The sequence below is a fragment of the Belonocnema kinseyi genome, chromosome 6 (genome assembly GCF_010883055.1).
Source record: "Belonocnema kinseyi isolate 2016_QV_RU_SX_M_011 chromosome 6, B_treatae_v1, whole genome shotgun sequence".
NCBI classification, from domain to species: domain Eukaryota; kingdom Metazoa; phylum Arthropoda; class Insecta; order Hymenoptera; family Cynipidae; genus Belonocnema; species Belonocnema kinseyi.
In genome coordinates this window covers 21,658,857-21,682,930 of record NC_046662.1, presented here as the reverse complement: position 1 = coordinate 21,682,930, position 24,074 = coordinate 21,658,857, and the positions used below count along the sequence as shown (strand labels likewise).

At 32.7% G+C, this 24,074-nt stretch overlaps 1 protein-coding gene across 5 annotated transcripts in view; it reads left to right on the top strand.

The window, feature by feature from the left end:
• LOC117174516 (cytochrome P450 4C1-like) overlaps window positions 1-12,704 on the top strand; it is a 41,253-nt gene extending 28,549 nt beyond the window's left edge. For all 5 annotated transcript variants that reach the window (XM_033363703.1, XM_033363698.1, XM_033363700.1 and 2 more), the window contains 8 exons: window positions 3,405-3,474; window positions 3,606-3,732; window positions 3,859-3,910; window positions 3,983-4,089; window positions 8,284-8,352; window positions 8,641-8,818; window positions 10,086-10,265; window positions 12,408-12,704. In XM_033363703.1, the coding sequence (XP_033219594.1) occupies window positions 3,405-3,474; window positions 3,606-3,732; window positions 3,859-3,910; window positions 3,983-4,089; window positions 8,284-8,352; window positions 8,641-8,818; window positions 10,086-10,265; window positions 12,408-12,577 (953 nt within the window). In that variant the 3' untranslated portion in view covers window positions 12,578-12,704. The remainder of the gene's footprint in view (window positions 1-3,404; window positions 3,475-3,605; window positions 3,733-3,858; window positions 3,911-3,982; window positions 4,090-8,283; window positions 8,353-8,640; window positions 8,819-10,085; window positions 10,266-12,407) is intronic.
• The last annotated feature ends 11,370 nt before the right edge of the window (window positions 12,705-24,074 follow it).

Below are 24,074 nucleotides of genomic sequence, written 5' to 3'. Positions count from 1 at the left end.
GAAATGAAAATTAATAAAAATGTAGGAATTTGTTTTTTCACATTGGGGTGGTTCAAATTTATACCTGTAAGAATTTAACTTTCGATTTTTTATATTCCTCCCTCTCCACAATTTGTTCCCCGGAAAAAGAAATAGTCTAGTTTTATTTTCAACGATAAACTGTGCCCCAGGGCTTTTTAAATTAACATAGAGTTTTAAATGGAAAAAGCTCCATTGACGGAATAATTTTCACTGGAAAATGTCCCAGAAAATTTCGGATTGTTTAGAAATGAAATATTTTTAATCGACAAGTGATGAATTTCTAAGTATTTTTCAAACAATTTTAAGTTTTTTAAACAATTATTATTTGTTGAAAAAATTGTTCTCCCTCTGTAAATCGTGAAAATTTATTATCTTTCGGGATTATTATACAATTTTGATGAATGTCAAATGCCTGCTTCTTGTTTAATATATTTGGTGATTATTTAAACAATTTAAATTAGTTTAAACATTTTCGTCCCTCTAAAATCGGAGAAAGTTTATAAAATCAAGCACAATAAAGAATGTTGAGAGCATAACATTTTAACACCTTCGCTATGAACAGGCGTAAGTGAATGATTATTATTTGTTTAAATAATTGAAAAATATCTTAAGCAAAAAAGGCTTTTTCTATTTGTAAAATCAAGTTCATTTCAAAAGCCCGAGGGCACAGGTTAACGCTTAATAAAATACGCTATTTCTTTTTCCGCGAAACGAACAAATATTTGGGTAGCCGGGGGAGGTTATCACAAAAAATCGAAAGTCAAATTTTTGCACATATAAATTTGGATCACCGTAATGTGAAAATTATAATTTTTTAATCTTCTACACTAAGATCCCCTAAATTGTAATTTCTGAAAAAATGCACAGTAACAGCCCCTTCAGTGACTATTTTGTTGTAAAAAAACTTATATAGTACTTGAGTTCCATTATACAAGAAATTTTTTTTTTTAATGAAAATTTTGTTGAATGTCCCACCAAATGTTTTTTTTTAAATCATGCACGTTGGGCATTATTGAGAAAATTTCTGTGCATTGTTTCAGATTTTATTAATGATATAAACCGAGAAAAAAAATAAAAACAAAAATTGACGCCCCCACCCTTTCAGGTGAGAGTATCCGGTCTGATACACTTACATGAAATTTTAGATATTCTATTTTATTTCCTGACACTGAAAGATCATCAATCGACAAAAGAATGGAATATGACTGAGAAGATATATACTACACTTTAGAAATATAACTATTCAGACCTTTATAACTGATCTGTACGTTTTGACTATTTTGCCCAAAAAGTCGTATGCTGTTGCAGTCCCGTGTGGTAACCTTCCTGACAGCTGACGTTTCAAATATTCTCACCAAAAAGTTGTATGCAGTCCTATGTCAAGCACTCTGCTCATCTTCCAGACATTTCCCACGACGTCATGCTGTGTAACTCAATATTGCGCGATATATAGAGTAGAGTACCCAAATATGAGATACCAACTCTGTTTGGCGTGATTGTCGGAATCCTATGTACTGAATTTAAAAGTAATATAGGTCATTTTAAAGGAAATTTAGTTTGTCACAAGAAGCTCAAATAAAAAATCTTATTAAAATTTTTTTTTTCCGAAAATACCAAAAATGTAAAAAAGTGCTTTTTCCAAACAAACTTTACTGCTAAATACATATTTAATGAATAATAAATAGAGTTTAAAGAATTCCCTTTCAAGAACTCGAACACAATCGATTTCACAAAAAGTTCGCCTATAATCTTTAGAAGCCCAATGAAAAATGGACTATACCACGAAATTACTCTTTCTTCAAGGGCTACAAGTTAGTGATAGAACCAACAGAGTGGGTCTCTTAGTTTAGCTGATACCCCGTTTTCTCATATTACGAGAATATCTCATATTCGAGTACTCTCTTCTGTGTATTTTTATTTTATTATATTAATTTTCAATTGGAAAATTGTCGTACGTCAACAAGAACACTTAAAAGACACTTGAAAAAACATTGAAATGCATGCAGTGATGTTAACGACCTGCGAAATGTTCAACAGCGCAAATCACGATCGCCTGAACCGTTTTCAATTGAAATGCATTATATTGCGCATGTGAGTACCGCGAGTTACTACCCTGAGAGTCGAGTGTATTTATCTGTATTATTATTTATAGTATTCATTGATCTGATATACGCTCGTGTTGGGCCTATTAGCTTTGCTCGACAAAAATAACCTAAAAGTCCCGGAAGAGCTGGGGGCCCCACCAGACTTGAAATTATGGAATGTTTACCTTTCAAGGCCGCGGAAATAGGAGGAAGTTTACTGTATTTTCAAAGGCATCATATCCATGGATTTCAATGAAAATGCAGGCGATTTAGAATATGTAAACGGAATTCACGGGTTTGTGCTGTGTAAACTTTATTTGTTTTTAAAATTTTGAAATCATTTTTAGGAAAAAGTACTGTTGAAATAGGTCTAAAGTACTAGAAAAGTTAAAAATAAAAATCATTTCACCAGGAGTTATTTAGAACAAAATTATCGAAAAAGCCTCACTTAATTATTTTTTTAAATTTTAATCCTTGGGTACTTTTTCCCTAAAAAAATCCTGCTCAAACAAAAAAAAACAAAGTGGGACTTTTCCAGAAAGTTTGATCTGAACAAGGCCTGTGAAAGAAAATTAAGTGCAAATTTCCTAGTATTTTGCCTTTAAAAGTCCTGCTAAGAAATTGTAAGTGGCCCTTTTCCGACTAATAAAAACTCAAGTGGGATTTATCCGGAACTTTTGTCCTAATAAGGTCCTAGTGAAAACATAAAAATTAATTGGGACTTTTCCGATAATTTTTTCCTAACATGTATTAGAGAAACAGGGCATACTTTGAACTGTTTTGGTACTTTTTTCTTACAAAACTTCGTACTCAAAATAAAAAATAATATTAGATGGCACTTTTTTATACTTTTGTACTATAAAAGTCCCATTAGCACTAGTAAAAATGGAAAAAAGTAAAATAGAAAGTTTTTCGTACTTTCGCCCCTAATTTTACTTTTAAAAATAGTTAGGGAAAGTTCGAATTTAGGTTCTGATTGGTACTATACCTAGTACTATAGAAACTTTATCCCGGATCCCAATTATGCCTTTTCCTAATCGGGCAATTTTCTATAATCAGGAAAATATTATGGGAAATTTATTTTGAGAAAATAATTATGGGTATATACTGACTTACCTGCAATATTTTCTCGTAAGGTTAGTTATTACTGTATTTATTTTGTATAGTTTATTAAATACTGCATATAATTAATATCAACATATAACAGTAATAATAATTAATAAAAATATATCATCTGCCATTTAAAAACATAGCTCATGCATACATATAAATGATATATCAGCTTTATAATTTTGTTAGAAACATCATTGGGGATGCCTGTAACAGCAAAAACTAAAGAGATTGATCGATTTTTGGATGCGTCTGAAAGGTACTTCGTTCTACATATTTAAACGAAAAATAAATAAATAAATAAATAAATAAATAAATAAATATATATATATATATATATGTGTGTGTGTGTAGAAATTGTGACAAATTCTTATTTTATTTTGTTGACAGAGTATTTGAAGCCATAATCATAAGAGGAATGAATCCTTTGTTTCATTTCGATACAATTTTCAATATGACCAAAATTTCAAAAACATTCTATGATGCTGTCGAATTTTTAATCACTTTCACACTGAACGTAAGATTATTATACTATTCATTCTGCTTTAATTTTTTTAAAATTGAAGACCGTATGTAAGAGCATAGCACAAATATTTTCGGTGAACCTAGACATATTGAAAATTTAATAATGCTGTGTTTATAGGTAATTGAAAAGAGAAGAATTCATCTGAAAAGTGAATCATTTCAAAATGAGGGTAAACTCACGTTACTGTTATTTAATATATTTAAAAAATTTCAATTATGTTTTTAAACATATGTTTCTGCAGGTCAAGATCGGAAAAAACCGTTTCTGGATTTAATGTTAGAAATGGCAGACAATGGACTTTTTACTGAGGACGAAATTCGTGAGCATGCTGACACGGTGATAGAGGCTGTAATTATTTTGTACATTTTATATCCCGAAGAAATAAATACAAACCAACGAAGTAAAATAAAAATACTTCTAATTGTATTTATTTTATATTTCCGGGGAGTTGAATAATGTATATTATGGGCAAAAAACGTTTCACATTTTTTGTCTCACCCTCGACCCCCCTCCCGAAATTTATTTAAATTTCCGAGAAAAGTAAATATATTTTCAATATTAAGTGAGCCTGTCCGACCCCCGAAGTTTCCCGTAAGAATAATATGGGAAAAACACATTTTTGTAAATTACGTCCAAAACGTGACAATGTATAATAAAGTGCAGGCAATACTTTTATGATTTCAGATCATCTGTCTACACAAAAATTAGGCTAGTCGTTCGGAAATTTCGATATGAATAGCCCCTTTTCCAGCTCTTTCTATTCGTACAAAAAAACCCGGCTATTTGTGCAGAAATTTCGGTAAATGTAACCACGGCCTTTTATAAAACCACTATTTCTAGAGAAAAAAAACGAAAACGTTGGTCAAAATTCTAGACTTCCTTTAAATATGACTTTCGGTACCCCTGTAACTATTCACAAAAATAATTTACTTTAGGTTTAAATGAAAAATTTTTATTTTTCATGTTTTACAACGCAGAAAATTTAAAAAAAATGAAAAAATGCGTATCGAATTGACACTGAAGCTAAAAAAAAGTAGTGAAAATTTATAAATCTTGATTAAAGTGGTTGGCGTATGTTCAGAAAAGAGTTTGTTCATTACAAATACTTGGTTTAGGTATAAAATGATCCATTTTTACACTGGCTTCCCAGGGTAAGGATAGACGACATAGAGATTTAAAAAGACGAAGCACACGCGAATCAAAATAAAGAATTTGAAGAAATAGAAAGTGCGAATAAGATTTTGAAGCAACATAAGCGAAGGCCTAGTGAGGACAATTAGGGAGAGGGTAATACACTATAAATATATAGGGGCCCATGGACAGTGTTTCAGGAAATAATTGTTAAGAGTGCATTTGAAGTGTGTGGTACTGCGGTTGTAGGAAGAGTGATTGGTAATGCTTGTTAGAACGATGAAGTCTGCACAGCTATTAATGAGAAGAAGCATGCGTATTGTGATCGTTGAATATTACAGTTCTTAGAAAGGGTGAAACCAAAACAAGAACACAAGACAATGTAACAAAATTGGTAAGGAAATAAGAAATTATACTCACACGGTGAGTCTAATCTGAGTAAGAAAAATGTGTATAAATGGTACAAGCTGTTTCAAGAAGGCCGAGAAGATGTCAAAGACGAACCTCGCCCTGGAAATCCCAGCACGTCAACAACAGATGAAAACGTTCAAGAAGTGGAAGAAATGGTGTTGAAAAATCACCGAATTACCATCAGAGAAGTTGCTGAAGATGTTGGAATATCGGTTGGCTCATGCCATGCTATCTTTTCGGACATTTTGGGCATGATACGTGTGTCAACGAAATTTGTTCCAAAACTGCTTAAATTTGATCAAAAGATCCATCGCATGACCATCGCTCAGGAGATATTGAATGAAGTCAATAATGATCCTGATTTTCTCAAAAGGGTTATAACTGGGGATAAATCGTGGGTATATGGTTATGATCTTCGAAACTAAAGCCCAATTGTCTCAGTGGAAGCATCCTGAGTCTCCAAGACCGAAAAAAGCACGTCAAGTTCGTTCTATGTGAAGGTTTTGTTCACTGTCTTCTTTGATTACCGTGGCGTAGTGCATCAGGAATTCTTATCACAAGGTGGTACGGTCAATAACGAGTATAACCTTCAAGTTATGCGCCGTTTGCGAGAGGCGATACGCAAAAAACGTCCGGAACTTTGGAAAAACAATTCGTGGCTTTTGCATCACGATAATGCACCTGCTCATTCATCGTTGCTTGTGAAAGATTTTCTGACCAAAAACAGCACCACAGTCATGCGTTAGCCTCCATATTCACCGGATTTGGCCCTCAGGGACTTTTTTCTTTTCCCAAAACTGAAGAGACCCATGGAAGGACATCGATTTTCAACGATTGAGGAGATAAAAACTGCATCGCTGAAAGAACTCAAGGCTATATCACAAAATGATTATCAGAAGTGCTTCGATGATTGGAAAAATCGTTGGCACAAGTTCATTATATCTGAGGGGGATTACTTTGAGGGGGACAACATAAATATTGAGGAATAAATGAATATTTTTTGAGAAAACCATAAAGTCACCTTATCTTTTGAACACACCTCGTAGAAGGCGATACATTAGAACATTCCATTGACTCAAGAGCGGTGACGAATAGTCTATTTTTAGATAAAGAGTTGTTTCTAAGGTTGAGCGAGTTGATAAACATATGTGCTGGAAAAAGAGAGGTTCCCAATGATTGGAGTTTGGCGATTATCGTTCCAATCAACAAGGGAAAGGATGATTAAGGTAACTGCAATAACTATAGAGATATTAGCTTACTGTGTACCCTGGGAAAAATATTTTAAAGAATACCTTCTCGTAAGGTCTGGACTAAACAGAAGAAAAGATCTGAAAAGTGTAATGCGGATTATGCCAGGAAGATCATGTGCGGATCAGATATTTTGTTTAAACAGTTCACAAAAAAAGTCTTTAAGTAAACAAAAAAGTACTCTGCGCTTTTGTCGATCTGTAAAAATCCTTTGATAAGATGAATAGAAATAAACTCCGGGAAGTTGTTGATGAGTAGGGAGTCAATTGTTGGCTCTGAAAAGGACTAAGTTAACTGTTTATAATATTCATACACAAGTGTTTAAGAATGGCTCTATTAGGCGAAGAAGGTGTTGATCTGCTGACTCTGAAAGTGCGTGGAAGTAGCGTTTGCAGGTGATAAGATTTTTACAGTAAAATAAAACCAAGATTTGCAACCATGAGTCTTAAGATTAACGAGATTTATAAAAATGCTTGCATTTGAAAAACGCGGATAAGAAAACAATATGCAACATTGCCAGAAGTAAAAATATTAATATTGAAGCTAAAATTCTAATAAATACAGTAAAAATCTGATACTGTGCCGATTTTTGGGCTGACCTTGGTGGGGAATTACCCAGATAAAGGGCCAGTTCGAAGAAAACGTTTTTATTTGTTCATGCCTGAGTGACCGCTGTTTATCCCGAGCTCCTTTTATTCCTGCTTGCCGCTCGGCGTCAATTCGCCAAGTGCTAATGGACAAAGTTATTAATTAGATGATTCTCAAAGAGTGTGGTGTAGAGGAAACGCTGTTTGAAAAGAGTGAAAGAAATTTGTGGATATGGTTTGGTCATGTTGAGAAAAGGAATGGAGAAGGATCGACAATCATATTGTATTTAGGTAAAGTAAATGCAAGCGTACCCAGAAGCAGAACAAGGAAGGAAATTGCCTTTACGTGTTATGATTCACCCGTCACATGGGAAATAGTTACAGTCAACTCTATTGAATCTTGTTTTGTTTCGATGTGAAAAAACAACTTTATCTACTTGAAAATTACCCGCAACAAAAACTCACTTCTATTTTTCTGTGTGAATAAGACACTTCTGCGATATGATATAAAGAGCCACAGAAATACAAGATCTTACCTGAGAAGATTTATGGATATAGAGAAAACAAAAGTTGTATACCAGAATAGGAATGTGTCGAGGGAAATCGTCAAGAGCTGTGTGAAAGCGCCAGCGGAGTGATAGACGACTGAAACGAATTATCGTGGATAGTTATTACTTAAACAGTTTAATATTGATGAAAAATATATATTATATTGTAATTTATACATTCATGAGGATCCATGAACATCCATGAACAAAATTTCAAAAAAGTAACAATCAGGGGCAATAGTTCACAAAATCTGTATTGCACTTCTTTGAGGTAGTTTTTCGGGCACCAGGAAAGTGGTTCAAGGGGGGTAATATTAAAAATTAATTGTGTATCAATATTTCCTAAAGATTTTTTATGAGATCATAAAATCATTGCCTATACTTTATAATACATTTTCACGATTTGGATGGAATATACAAAAAATGTGTTTTCGCCTATGCAATTCTTATGGGAAATTTCAGGGGTTAGGTGGCCCCTCTTAATATTAAAAAAGTAGTATTAAATTTTTTGAAAAACTAACAGAATGAAGGAGATGTGATGCAAAAAGTTTAAAACTTTGGTATTGTTGGTGCCATCCTAATGTGCAGCCTTAAATAATTTTTCTTATAATTTGCAGGGTTATGATACTGTAGGTCGTACGAACTGTTTCACACTGCTCATGCTCGCTTCTCATCCAGACATACAAGTTCGTTTAAAAAATGCAGAATATTATATTTTAAGATACTAGAGATTGAATAGCAAGTTTTATATTAAGTTTTAATGCTAAATTTCGAGTATCAAAATAATATTTTGTGTTGGATAATTTACAAAATTATTTCTCTTTATGAAATTGAAAAAAAAATCAGTAAAACACAAAAGAAAACCATCACACTCTCTACACATTTATATTATTTTGGGATATTTAGTATTACCTAAGTGTTTTCCTTTTTTTCATTTTGAGCAATTATAATTGATTATTTGTGAAATATTTTAGGATAAAGTTTATAAGGAACTTTATGAAATTTATGGCTCTGAGAGCCCGGATGAAACACCTGTTAAATTAGAAGACTTAAAACATATGGAATACTTGGAAAGAGTAATTAAGGAAGTGATGAGACTTTACCCTGCGGTGCCTCTACTTGGACGAAAGTTGCTGGAAGATTTTCCCCTAGGTCGAGTAATTTCAGTATGCTAATCTTCAAAACATAACAATTTTTCACAATATTCAGGGTGTATACTTACCCGGAAAACTAACAGAAAGTTAATTTTCCTAATGGGAAATTAAACTTTAAGTTAAACATTAATTTTTTTTCATTAAAATATAACTATTCAATTTTTTTGGACCAAAACCTTAACTATTCAAATTTCGGTTAAAAATTGATATTTGTTACTGGAAAATTCATGTCCTTTCTTGAAATTTCTTTTTTTATTGAAAATTAATTTTTTTGTATTAAAGATCCATAATTTTAAATAAAAATTTATCTCTTTGGTGCAAAATTTTACCATGCCACTTGTAAATTCCATCATTTTTTGTTGAAAATGTATATTTTTTGTTGCTGGAATTCTATACATTTTCTTGAAAACTCGTATTTTTTCTTCAAAAATTGATTTTCTTTGTTGAAAACTTATCTTCTTAGTTTAAAATTTAACTATTCTAGTTAAAGATTTATAATTTTTAATGAAAATTCATCACTTCATTTGGAAATTAAAATAATTTGTTATAAGTTTGTTTTTGTTTAGTTGAAAATTATTTTTGTGCAAAAATTTAACTTTTTTTGTGTGACAAATTCAACCCTTTTGTTTGAAATTAATTCTTTTTTGGCTGAAGAATTATCATTTTAAATGTACATTTATCTCTTTGGTGGAAACTCGAACGATTTTGTTGAAAGTTCGTCTATTTTAGTAGAAAATTCACATTTTTCATAGAATATTCGAATATTTAGTTAGAAATTCATGTATCTTTTTAAAAATGCAATATTTTTTCTTGAAATTTTGGGAATTTGAAACATTTAGAATTTAATTAAATATAGTACCCAAATTAATTTTGACTAATAAAATATATTTACCTATTTTCATAGAAAATCTTCTCATTTTCCTTTATAATAATATTATGTCAAAATATATACTGAATTTTAAGTACATGAAGATAAAATGATAATAAGATAATTATGAAATACCACTAAGAAATCAGTAATCCTTTGATGCAACTACTTTTACAAATAAAATAAAAAGTTATTTACAATAAAATCACAAAATTGTATACATATTTCAAGTGGATTGTTTAAAAAAAATGATGCGTGCTATGAAAATTAAACCTGGAAAAATTCTTCGATATCTGCAAAAACATCTTTAATTGTCAGGGGATTTTTTTCGACGATTTAAGTAGAAACCTTCAATTTTTTTACATGTAATGAACTTTTTTATATTCCTTTTTTTTAGATGGATGCCTTTTACCAAAAGGTTGCGGAATAGTGACGTCAATAATAGCACTTCACCGTGATAAAAGATATTGGACCGATCCATTAAAGTTCAATCCCGATAGGTTTTTACCTGAAGGAGTTGAGAAACTAATTCCATACACTTATATGCCTTTCAGTTTGGGTCCAAGAGACTGTATAGGTATTTAAATTCATTCTATATGTATATCAGGATGGGTAAAAACACACTTTTGGAAATTGGATAAAAATGCTGCAGCACGTTTATCTGATGTAAGGTAAAATTAATCTGACGAAAGATGCAATTCATCTGACGAAACATAACATTTATCTGGCGAAAATATTTATTTAACATATGTGATTTGGGTGATACGCCAAACAGCTGCATCTAGGTTCACCGGAAAAAATTCCTCCATAAATTCAAAAATCCTTGTGTGATTCATTTTTTAAATCATCTCACTTTATTTAAATGATTTTAACCAAAAAATTATTTACCTACACTTACAGAAAAGATAGGCTGCACTTGGGTTAGTTTATACTTTATAGTGAACACTCAGTCAACTTAATTTCTTTACTTTTGTTGAACAAACCTTTAGTTTCTGTCGACCCTGATGAAGACTTCAAAAACTGTAAACAAACACTATAAAATATAAAATAAGCAAAGTGCAGTCTATGTTATGTGTAACTGTAGGTGAATGATTTTTTGGTCAAAATTATTTAAATAAAGTAAGACGATTTAAAAAATTAATACCGCGAGGTATATATTTATTTGACATATATGTCCAATAAATATTTTCGTCAGATTAACGTGCTGCAGCGTTTTTATCCAATTTAAATATAAAATTTATTCCTGGGGTTTACTGTGTCGGGACCCTGGAAAATAATGAATAATTTTGATTCCATCAATAAACGGCTTTTTTCGATTATTAATGTTGAGTAGACTCCTGATTTGAAAAAATAAACTTAGGCTGTTGTTTCAATTGAACTTTGAATTTTTTTAATAGATCCTCGGATCAATAAAATGTTGAAAAATCAAAAATGTTATTGAGGCAATGATTATTTTCCCGACTAATAGTAGTCTTACCCACGGTCGATAACGAAGGGCGCCCCGATTCCGCGTATAGAGTGAAGGTAACAGCTAGTGTGGTGGTTGATCTCAATGCAGTTACAAAACACTGACAGGGCATGTCAGTTCTCTCTGCTTTTTGCTCTATTTCACAACGTATTTCGCAAAATTTGGGGACACCATCTTCAAGACCGGGCCCTTTGGAAAAGCCGTGAATCTCTAGAATTCTTCTATTATATCAGAATTGTGAGTAAAAAAATACATTAGCAAACGATTCTAATCTTTCAAATATTGCCGTATGCTACCCGCTGGTTTCTATCTTTCGTAAAAGTCATATTTGTCGGAAAAAATAATCATTTCCTCAACAAATTTTTCGATTTTTCAACATTTTATTCATCCGAGGATCTCGCAAAACTCCGGATATTCCACAAGTTTTCCTTCTTTCGTTCACAAATCCTTCGGAAAAAATATAAATGGAATCAGTGCCGTACCTATTAAAAAGAATTCAAAGTCGGATTGAACCAACACCCTTAAGACTTACAGAAATATTGAGAAATTTTTTCCATGTATCTAAGTTTATTAAAAACTAAGTTTTTAATTTGTTTATATTATCGATTCCTAGAGTAATCAATTTTTTTTCTATCGTAATCTTACTAGTAGAATCATTCTAGATACCTGAAAAACTGATCTCTACATTTCTTTATGATTTAAAATTATTTTTTAAACCTAGGGATTTAGTCAACATCAACAATATCTTATGGAGCTGCAAATAAAAATCTGCAAAAATGTAGAGTCATTTAAGGCCACAAAATTAGGAAATTAATAAGTATTTCAAAAATATTATGTTAAAAATATTATGTTAAAAAAAGTTTATCGAATCCAAATTTATAATACTTTTTCAGGGCCCTCATATGCTGCAATTCCACATGATTCTATTTCCGATTTTCAAAATTTTATTATTTTGATCTACCCTAATATAAATAGGTAACTGAAAGTATCTGGAATGAATGAGAAAAAATTATTTTTTAAATGCAATCTTTATCACGTCAACAAAATAGTCTCCATTAAAACTTATACAGTCGTGCATCCTTTGAAACCGTTTAAGGACTGGCTCTAAAGAATATCATTAGAAATTTTCCGTTTCACTGTTTCTTGAATCTTATTCCCGAAACTTATAGTGACCCATATACACATTATTATAATATGTATGATATAATTGATTTACAATGAATTTTTAAAAATAAATTTTAATATTTTCAGGACGTGTGTATGCTATGATGTCCATGAAGATTCTGATGGCTACTTTACTTCGTAAATATGTTTTAATAAAGGATAAAATCACGCCAGTCGAGGACATACAACTTAGATTTGCTGTTATGCTTGAACCTGCTAAGCCCATAACTATGAGAATTGAAAAGAGAGTGAAATAATCTACTTACTTTTATTTTCGCAAATTCATATAGTTACTATAGTCTTTAAAATAATTTATGATGAGTAGTTCTGTGAGTTGTTGTTTATTTAAATTTGAACGAATAAAAATTTTCACATTTATTGCAACAACATTTTTTTATTTTTGTATTTCAAATTTATGGTTTCAAACTAATAATCAAAAATGAAATTTCCAATATTAGTCTAAAAGCAACGATCAATTGTGAATAATAATGGGGATTGGTTAATGTTTTTTACTTAATTTTACAAGAGAGACAAAACACTTTCAGAGGAATAATTTAGTATCGTTTAAGGAAATTATGTTGTTTTTACATTCTCATCGAAGACAAATTCTCTTACGGATACTCATAGTTTTCGAAAAGACGAAAGATTTATCCTAATGACTGTTTTCATATAACCAAAAAAAACCAGAGTTATAGCATACACAGCGCTGCTGAAGGTCGGCAACCTTCTCAGCATAAAAAACCAACCAGCTATGACTCTCGGTTGAAACTAATCACCCACCTCCCCTCATTAATCGAAGATTCATAGGACTGTTGTTGTAACTAGAATCTCCACCCTAGAGCCTTTGAGAGACTCTTTGAGTAAATTATTAGGAGATAAAGCAATAGGGCAACAAAACTGCGATGTAGAACACGATGCGATAAAAAATTCACAGAAAATTCAGTTGATGAAATACGACAGAAGTTGTAATGCAATTTTTAATAACAAAGTTTTTTTAAAGAATGTGATTTTTTAAAATGAGACTATAAATCCACGTCTGGTTTAATACCAATGCATGTTATGAAGTGTAATAATATCACAGTAAACCCGAAGAATAAATTTTAACTTTTAATACGATAAAAAAGTCGCAGCAAGTTTATCTAACGAAAGATAAAATTTATCTGGAAAAGATAAAATTTATCTTACGAAATATAAAGTTTATCTGACTTAAATATTTTTTTGACATATGTTATATGTCAGATGGCTGCGTCTATGCTCACAGAAAAAATGTCCTTTATAAATATAAAAATCCTCGCGGCATTTAATTTTAAATATTCTCCCTTTATTTCACTAATTTCAAGAAAAAAAATCGCTCACCTACACTTACTGAATACGCAGCACACAGTCTGCACTTTGGTTAGTTTATACTTGGCTGAAGTTGGCTAAGTGTTTTTACTCAGCCAACTTCAGTCCCTTACTTTTGTTGAACAAAGCTTTAGTTTTCTATCAACCCTGATGTAGACTTAAAAAATGGTAAAAAACACTATTTGGTATAAACCAATCAAAGTGCAGAATAGTATATTCAGTAAGCGCAGGTGAGTGTCCCGAAAACAACCTTTTTCCTGATTTTTTTTTATTCTAAGTTTCATCTTTATGAAAAATTGTAAATGTTAATCACAAATTACATTTCCCGTCATTGTAAAAAGTTGTAAAGTAGTCTAAAACATGAAAAAACGAAATATTACGCCAAGAAAAATGGTAATCGATTTAATTTATTAATTTCGTAATTATTTTGTTGACATTCTTGTTAACAGTTCGTGTATTTTACTTTTACAAAACGTCGTATAATAATAAATAATTAGAACAAAAAAGCTTAAAATTTTATACCTTAACTTTTCTGAACTGTAGCTCATGAGGATTGCTTTTTCGTCGAGTTTTCATTTAGGTATAGATATGTAGGTTCGATACCCCGTATCTTTAGAAATTTTATTTGTAATATAATATTTAAAAACGTAATAATGTATTCACTCTAAATAGGACGATTAATATTTGCAGGCAAAATACTCGCATTTAATTAATATTTATTTTTTCAATACCTTTTTTGTCATATCGTTAGAGTATAGCAGTACGATACTAGTTAGCACTGATGCAGTACTGTGCCCATGGTGAATTTGTTATTGGGGTAGTACGGTGCCATTAGCGATATCCAGTGCTGTCCCAACATAAGGGACCACGCCTGGATAGCACTAATGAATTCCACAAGACATGAGGGCAATCCATGTGGACCCTGACGGGGGCCTCTTCCATTTTTCCATGCGGTTGTTTGTGGTTGAATTTTATTCTATTTTGTTTGAATATTCATATTTGTAGATTGAAATTTGAACAATTCAAATAAAAAGAATTCAATTATTTTTCTAAAATTTAGCTTTTTTGTTCGAAAATGTAACTGTTTTTTTTTTTTGCAAACTCGTCTTTTTAAATAGAAAATTCGTCCCGCTGGATGGAAAATTCTTATGTTTTGGACAGAAGATTTCTTGGTTCCAAATTTATCTGTCTTTCTTGAAAAATCAAATCTCTTCTAAAAAGTTCCTTTTTTTGTATAGTTTTGAGGATTCAACTATTTGTTCAAAAATGTAACAGTTCGTGATTGAAGTTTAATATTTTTGTATTAAAATTGAATTATTTGATTCAAAAATCATCTTTTAGGGATAAATACCGATTGTTTTCTAAAACATCATTTTTTTAGGTTGAAAAATTAATTATTAATCAAATCTTGTTAACTATGTTATTCAATGTTCTCTCTTATTTTTTAGAAATTGTTTAATTTAATTGATAAATTTTTTTTTCAAGCTAAAGTTGTTGAGATAAAAATTAAAAAATTAATGTTGATATTTAACCAATAATTAATGAAAAAGTTAGGTTTTTTTAAAGCTCGATGGATCTAGCCTCTGATGGACATGCTCTCAGCTCCTTATGGAAACGAGTGGATTTCCTCAATGAATAATATTAAGGAAAAAGAACCACCAGCAACACCGTCGTCACCAAATGTGTCCTCGACTAGAGCAAATTGCTTCCTGGGTGAAACAATCCGGAATTGCCTAAACGATCTGTAAAAATCAGAACTTTTTTTAATCCATAATATTTTGTAAATCCTGATTTAAAATTTAATCATGTATTTGGAAATTATGTTTGATAAAAATTGTAAACGAAACTTTATTTGTGTCAACTAAATAGAAATATATTTTAAATTTCAGTTCTTTAAAATAATTTGAAAATAATAAAAAGCGGATAATAATATATATAATTTGTAAAGGTTTATAAATCAAATGATAAGATTATTATTCTCGGAGAAAATTTATTCGGCCTAAAGTAGAAAAGCAGAATAATATTTTTCCAGTTAATTCTTTGTTATTGAAAAGTCTACTATTATATTTTTGGTTCAGCATTAATCTCTTTTGGTTGATAAATGTACTTTTTGGTAGAATATTGTAGTATTTTCTGGAAAATTCGCTCGATAATGTATTTACCACGCGCTTCCCGCTCGATATTGTATTTACCTCGCGCTACGCTCTCGATCTTTCTGCATAGACTTTTTAAAACTAAAGGTAAAAGTATCGACAACAATAATTTGGTGATTGAGAATTCTCTATTGTTAAAGCTCTTTCGGCTTTCACGAACACATTCTCATCACGTATCTCATGCTTCGCACTCGAGTTTATCTCTTAAATTTGATATCATTCCCATAAATGTATATTATTATAATTCGTAACTTGCATTGGTATTAAAACAAACGAAGTTTCATTGTCCCGTTAAAAAAATGCACATTCTTTTTAAAAATTTTTGTTACTTAACGTTTTATTGCAACTTTTGCCGTCTTTCCATAAACTGAATTTGCTCATTTCCAATGTATTCTTTATGATTTAAACTTTACACATGCGGTCTACTGAGCAGCCTTACACAGTCCGGAGTAAAAAGAAAACCTATGGAGTTTACTTTTCCCGCTGCACAGTAGGCTGTCTCAAGAATTTACAATTGGAAATAGTCTACAAGTCGCAATTGGGACCAGATATCAAAGATTTTTTTCAAAAATGATCAGCATTAAATTTGTAAAAAAACTAATTGATTATATTGATCAATTTATGTTTTAATATAATTATTTATTTAATGCAAGTTATTTTCTAAAAAAACAAATAAAAAAATAAACTCGATATGTATTATATTTAATGTAGTATCTTTCTAAATTTGAAATACGCTACGAGTTTTCTGCAATTTTGAAGGCACTAAATTTGTCGTCGAATTTGATTTTCATTGCTTGATTTTCCGCTGCGTCAGCCATGGTTAAGAATTTTCAAAAACACTGTCGATTCATAAATATTATTCCAAAGCGATAAAAACAACTTATTAGGAAATGTACACTGAAACTCAAACCATAAGATAAAAAATTTACTTTCACAATACTTCCAACATTAGTACAAGAACTTCTGTTCAAAAATCTTCCAAACTTCCACGACCACGTCAGGAACTAGATTAAACTATTGCCGTTTAGAGTATAAGTATGTAGGTGCCCAGTGGAACCGATCCGTATTGTGGCGACTTTCACAAAAAATTCAGTACTGCGCCAATATGGGTTAGCCGCTACTAAATTGCCATTACTGGCGCATTAATGGCTATCATGAATATTTATTACTGTGCCAGTACTGGGAAGATAGTACTCCGCCGGTACTGGGTAACAGTACTACGCCAGTGCTGGTCAGCTGATACTGACTGGTCATTACTGGCGCAGTAATGGCTATCATGAATATTTATTACTGGGCCTGTACAGGAAAGAAAGTACTGCGCCAGAACTGGGTAATAGCACTAATACACTACTGTATAGCCACTACTGGCATGCAAATAACTGGCACAGTAATGGCTATCATGAGTATTTAGTACTGTTCCAGTACTGAAAAGATAGTATTTTCTATTTTTAATTCTTTTTGGTTCTTTTAAACCTCTATATAGGGGTAATTTTTTGAATTTTTTCAAAAACAAAAAGCACTGCTCATTTTGGTTTTCAATGTTGAGGAATTTGATACCTGTAACATATTTTTCTATTTTTTTCCCAGGTCGCTAGCGAGGTCCAAAAAATAAGCAAAAAGCAGTCTATTTTGACGTCACTCTTTAAATTAAATTTAATTATTATTATTATATATTCTGGGTTGACATCGTCACAGCCCCTGACGCTTGGGTGATCCCGTTGCGTCCCCTTATGAGCCTTAAGCGTGGACGCAAAGTTCTTTCCATAGAGAGAGGACCGCGGTCACGCTTTTGGCCGATATTTCAGACTTACTGATGCAGAAGCTGCCTGTGAGTGTTACACGTTTCCCCGCAATCGCGGGGCAGTGACAGAGGATATAAGTGGAAGTCTCATTGTCTTTTCCGCACAGACGACAGAGGGGACTTTCTTCAAGCTTTATCTTATGACTGTGGTACCGGAGGTTTCCATGTTCTATAAACATTTCTGTTAGGATTTTGGCTTCCTTCCTTCTGAGCTTAAGAATTTCTTTCGCTCGATGAGGGTTTAGCTTTAAGCCCAAGAGCGTTTTAGCCTGTTTGCAACCAGAGACCGCATCTCACTCATTCTGATGTTCCTCGGTCAACCAACTGTATCTTCAGTGACCGAACTACTGGAAATGCCTCCAACTGGCTCAGGTCCAGTAAAATTTTCCTTTGTTGCTAGCTTCGCTAACCTGTCCGATATTTCATTGTCCCCGATGCCACTGTGACCATGGATCCAGAGCAGAGTGACTCGGTTTTCTGCTGCTAGCTAATCAGTGCCTCAAAGAACTCCCATATTAACAGCGACGTAGTCGTCATTCCATTGAAAGCCGTGATAGCAGCCCTGTTATCTGAGCAGATACGAATGTTTCTTTTCCCGCCGTACTCCATTGCCTTATAGGCGCACTGGAGCAAGGCCATAATCTCAGATTGTAGAACTGTTGCGTAGGACCCCATCGCAATTTTGAAGCCCATTCCGTTCCTTCTACGGTATATACCTGCTCCAGCGTTTTCTTTGTTCCTGGAGCCATCTGTAATCCAGCTGTCTCCGTTACTGGGCAGTTGTGTCTTACCGTTAGCCCATTCCTCTTTTGTGAATAGGCTGACCCGGTATTTCTTGTCGAAGAGGTAGTGGCAAGTGGACATTTTGTCCCTGGGCATGCTCAGTGTCGGCCTCTTCGTGATGTCGATTGGTATCCGCATAACTGTCGAGATACTGCTTTCTTTTACTATATTTAGTCTCCAGGCCGCCTTTGTAGCCGCGGCTTTTATGGTGAGATAGAGGGGCTCCAATCCTATCAGTGCCCCCAGGGCACTGTGTAGATCCACACAAGTGTCTCCGGTTTCAAGCCCCAGCTTTTTCCTATGGATCTTCTACAGAGCCAAAGAATCGCTACTAGCTTCTTGCACTTGTTTTCCGAGCGCTCGTTCCATGACAGCTTCTTATCCAGGATGACTCTTAGACATTTGGCTTGCCCTTTGATTTCGAGATTTTGTCCCGCCCAGTATCAATATACTCGTAGTTCCCCACTTGTACCTTCTCGTAAACACAACTGCATCCGTCTTACTCGGATTGACTGATAGTCCAGTCCCCTTACACCATGAATCAACTATTATTAGTGCTTGCTGCATAACTCCGAAGAGCGCATCCAGATTCTGGCCGCGCACGATAACTAGTATATCGTCTGCATAGCCTATGACGTGGAAGCCCTGACTCGAGGCTATATGAAGCAATTCATCCACAACCAGGCACCACAGCAAGGGAGCTAGAACGCCCCCTGCGGACAGCCCGAGTCAACGTTTCCATATAAAGTGGTGTCACCCTTGCTCGTGGTTAGATTACTATTGGCGAACATGTGGCAGATCCATTTCATCACTGCAATAGGCACCCTATGTGCGATCATAGCCGTCCTAATCACCTCTCCAGAGGTGTAGTTAAAGGCTCCTTCAATATCCATGAAGGTTCCAATCGCTAGATCTTTTTGCTTTATTTGTCCTTCAATTAGGTCAACTGAAGTGCTCACGGCCGACTCGGTCGAATGACCGAATTACAAAACGTCGGGGCGTTCCCCGTATTAAGAGTATCTAAATCTGTAGTAATTAGGTATTCCAATAGGTCCTTACCTCTCGAATTGACGTCCGTGCTACCCCACAGGGTATGGTGGGAGTTAGCATCGCACCCCAAAAGAAGAGGAAGATCCCTTACCTTGCAGTTATTCCACCAGTGTAAGCACCTCCACTGGTAACAAAAACTAGCCCACCCCTAAGCCCCTGATGGTATCTAGAACTAGCCAGGATTCCTGGATTTGTGAGTACCTGTGTGCCTCACAGCCATGCCCCTCTGCAAAACTGCTTAGGCGCTTTTGCTGTGATACAAGTTAATCTGGGTAATAGACCGGGAGCAGTCGTTTACGTCTGGCCCTGATCTTTCTGTTCACCGACAGGCCTCTCCCACCCCTGACTGGCCACTTTAAAGTTGACCTGTCCGTAAAGGTAGAAGAGCCTGTTATTGAGGGCCACAAGGGCCTATGACTCAGGAATTTGCACAACTAAGAGATATTTATATTCTCCAGCTGCGTCCTCTTCCTGATGCCTATCGTGCCTGAAGCACCGCCAGGTCGCTGTCTTAAGTGACGGGTTGAATTTTTCAAGCCGACTGAAAACCACCTGCGGGGCCGCCAGTTTACCACGCCAGTTTACCACGCCGTAGCCTTAACCTTCTTTTGGAGCAACTCAACCCCACCCACCTTAAGGGATGTGCCTTCCAAACTTCTTGTCTCAGCCAAAAACTTGTGTAGCCAAGCATTGGCCGCTGGGTCCGCTGCCACAGATACAAAGACCCCTCCCCTGCAAAAATGGTCAGAGGGTCAGTCCCTTGAGCGACCGCCCGTCCAACCCCCAACGACTCCGTGTTCGTCAACTGTTGGACCGTCTTGTGTCTCTTCAAAGGCTTGCCCCCCCCCCACGGGGTACCCTCTGAGCCCCTTCCTCGCTTTTGACCCTCAATGCTGGTTATCGGCGTTGTGGTCGTCGATGTATTAGGTAATGCAGCTGTTTCACTGGCCCGCTGTGCTTGCCTCCTCAGTTTCCTTTTCAGGGAAGCGTTTTTTCTTATCGGGAGGATGATTGGCCACTCCCGTTTTCATAGCTTCACTCAGAGGGGCCGTCACACCCTCAGATCCCGAAAGAGCTGGACGCACAGCCACCCTAGGTGCCAAATAGCCATGGGCACGATTACTCTACACCCATGGCTTAGGGGGTGGTCACAGTGAGCGTGAAACTCAATGAATACCGTTCGCAGGACACCATACAAACGGAGAGCTGTTTCTTGTTCGCAGTGCGGGCCGCAGGTAATTCCCGAGCCAACTCTAGAGATTGGAGATCGGTCCGGGAGGGACCTCGACCCAGGGATCCAGTGCGCCCGTGTTAGCTAGGCGCTTTCACCCTTCTATCCTACTACAATCATGCATACTAGGAGAGCCCGTTTATAGGGATCCTTTTCAAAACACACAGGAGAGCCCGTTTATAGGGGTCCTTTCATCTATATTCATACTCATGCTGGCCTAGTCCCGTTTGACTCCTATGTCCCACACCCTTAAGCCTCCCCATCAACTACATGGTCTTAAAGCCCCTAGGTGCTTTAAGACCTTACTTTACTTACAAATGTTAAATTTTGGATTTTAATTTTTAAGCGTACATATTTCATTTCAAGAATTTTTAAACTCATTTTTATAGACTTAAAAAATTAAAAAGTAGTAGCATTTAAAACCTACAATCTTGGATAAAAACCTATTTGGTTGATCAAATGTGAATATAAATTATGATTGTAACAATTTAACTATATATTATGGTTTAGCAATTAAATAATAATTGATTTTACAAGATGATTCGGAATCAGTTCAAAATTTAAGAATTTCCGGATTTTAATGTTTAAAATTAAAAATTTTCAGTTGGTAAGTATTAAAAACATATGTAAACGCCAGATTAAAAATATATACTATTTTCAATTATAAAAAGACTTTAAAATAACACAATCATAATTAAAGGCTTTTATTAAATTAAAAATATTGTTTTAGTCTAAAATTAAAAATTTTTTAAATGAGAAAAATATATGTAAACTCATTAATTATAAATCAAATATTCAATACTAAACAAAAGACTAAACTTTTAAAAATACAATTTCAATTGTTTTGTTTGAAAAAATTTAATTCACAAGTAAAATTGTTAAATTTTGAGGTATAATAAATATTGAACACTTATAATTTTCTTGAAAAAATTCGAGTAAGTTGAAGAAATATTTAGAAGGTCTTAAAAGATTTAAAACTAATTAAAAATTTAAAGTGATTTAATATGAATAAAATTTCCTTAATTTTTTAAAAATGGATCTGGAAGATTTTAGGGAAATATTTTTTATTTTGCGGGATATAAAAAAAAATTACGAAGATTTCGAGTAATTTTAAAAGATGTTTAGAAGTTCAAAACATTTTTTGAAAATAATTTTAAATATGATTGAATGTAAAACAACATGTAGATGTTTTAAAATTTGTAAGAGAAAATTTAGAATCTTTTTAAATATTTTAAAACTATTGAAAAGGAAAATAATTCAACTTTTAATTTAAGAATTGTTCAGCTTATAACATAAATGTAATCGTTCAGCTTTTAATATTTCTAGCTTTAAACTGCTTAAAATTATATGCAGCTCAGTTTTTATTACTTCAAATGGACAAATTTGTATCTTTAGAGTTTTAATTTTTAATTGTAATCGACCGTGAAAAACATTTGCGGACCGTGAAAATAAACCTGAGAAATGACCCGGAATTTTTTTATGCGATTAAAAGTACCACACTGAATATTTTGTGTTTTAATATTGTTGACTGAAAAGTTTAGCAGATCATTGGAAGCATTTTTTAAAACCTGATACAAACCTAAAAACCTTTTTGCAAATTATTATTTCCAGTTAATTTTTTTAAATTGAAAAATCTACTATTACATTTTTGTTCCAACATTAATCTCTTTTAGTTTTATAGAAAATTCTTAACTATAATAACTATATTAAATAAGATTGTTAAAATTATTAACTATTTTATCGCAAATTTTTGTTTTTGTTGTAAATTAATTTCCTCAACTGAAAATTTAACTAATCCATTTTAAACCGAAAATTTTGATTTTGAAATCCTGATTCGAAACTTAAAAATGTTTTTGCAAATTATTTTAAATCGAAATATCCAAAAAAATTTATTTGTGTCATCTAAATAAAAATGTATTTTAAATTTCATATAATTTGCATGAAAGTTTATAAATCCATTGAGAAGATTATTTTTCTCGACTAAAAATAATAATTAGAAAATAATAATTTATTCGGCCGGACGTATAAAAAGCGAGAATAATATTCTTCCAGTGTTTGATTAGTTAACGTTTTATTCTGACACAAAAAAGAAGATGACGAATGTGTAGGTACTGCGATACTTCCTCGCAGTACCGTACTATTAACCTACAATATTGATTTTATGTCTTTCAAAGTAAAGACATCGAAATAACTTATTTTCAATGGAATTTAATTAAAATTTTAATAATTTTAATTTTACAAATTCGTGAATTTAAAAACATTTAATAAATCTTCAGAATCTTAAGCATTATACAGTTTTTTAAGTTGAGCAGCTTTAAAAAATAAAAATTATTTATCAAATATTAGGTTAAAATTTTTATCCTTTGTCTTTGAAAAAAGAAACGAAATTTTTATCTGTATTTTTTTAATCGCTTCATTTTTTTAATTTCATGTTCATTATTTTCACCGCATGTTTTAATTTTTCGAAATATTTCAGAAAATAAATGTTTTCATCAGGGATTGAAAAAAATCTGGCAAAAGTCAGGTAATTTCTATAACAGACATTTTAAATTTCAAACATCATAAATTAAAAAATGTTACGTTTTAGTTTAAAATTTCTTTATTCTGTTTGTAAAAGATTCATGTTGAAACTTTTACCGGCTACCCTGATATAATATTCTTGTCAGTAATTTATTTTATTTGGCTAGTATTTATATTTTTTTTCTCCAGTTGCTTCTTCGCGACTAATATATTTTTGATTAAAATATTTATTTTTACTGTTAAAAAATTAACTATTTTGGTAGAAAATTAACTTTTTTCTTTCGAACTAATTCATATTTTCATGTTTAATATTCAGCTGAAATATTTTTTGTTTCCAAAATCAACTACATATTTTATAAAGATTCGTATCGTCTGGTTGAACTCATATGTTTTTATTTATAATTAAACTCTTTTTTTGTTAAAAATTGAATTCCTTGGTTGAATATTGAGACACTTTGGTAAACATTTTTTTAGGAGTCATCATTTGAATTGAAAATTAATCTGTTTGGGTAAAAAAATGAACTATTTTATGAAATTTTTTACTAAAAATTTAACTTCTTCCACTGTTGTTTAAAAATGTGTCTTTCTTAGTTACAATTTCATGTATTTTGTTGATAATTCGTATTTTTGTATTATAATTTATCTATGTCGTTTTAAAATTAAACTGTTTGTTTAAAAGTTTGAATATTTTGTTAAAAATATATTTTCTGTTTTTTAAAATTCAGCTCTTAGGCGGAAAATTTAATTATTTTGTTGACCATTTTTATTTACTTTTGATTGCTGAATTATCAACTATTATATTTTTAGTTGGGAATTCATCTTTTTGTTAAAAATTCAACTTTTCGGGTTGAAAATGCAACTGTTTTTAATTG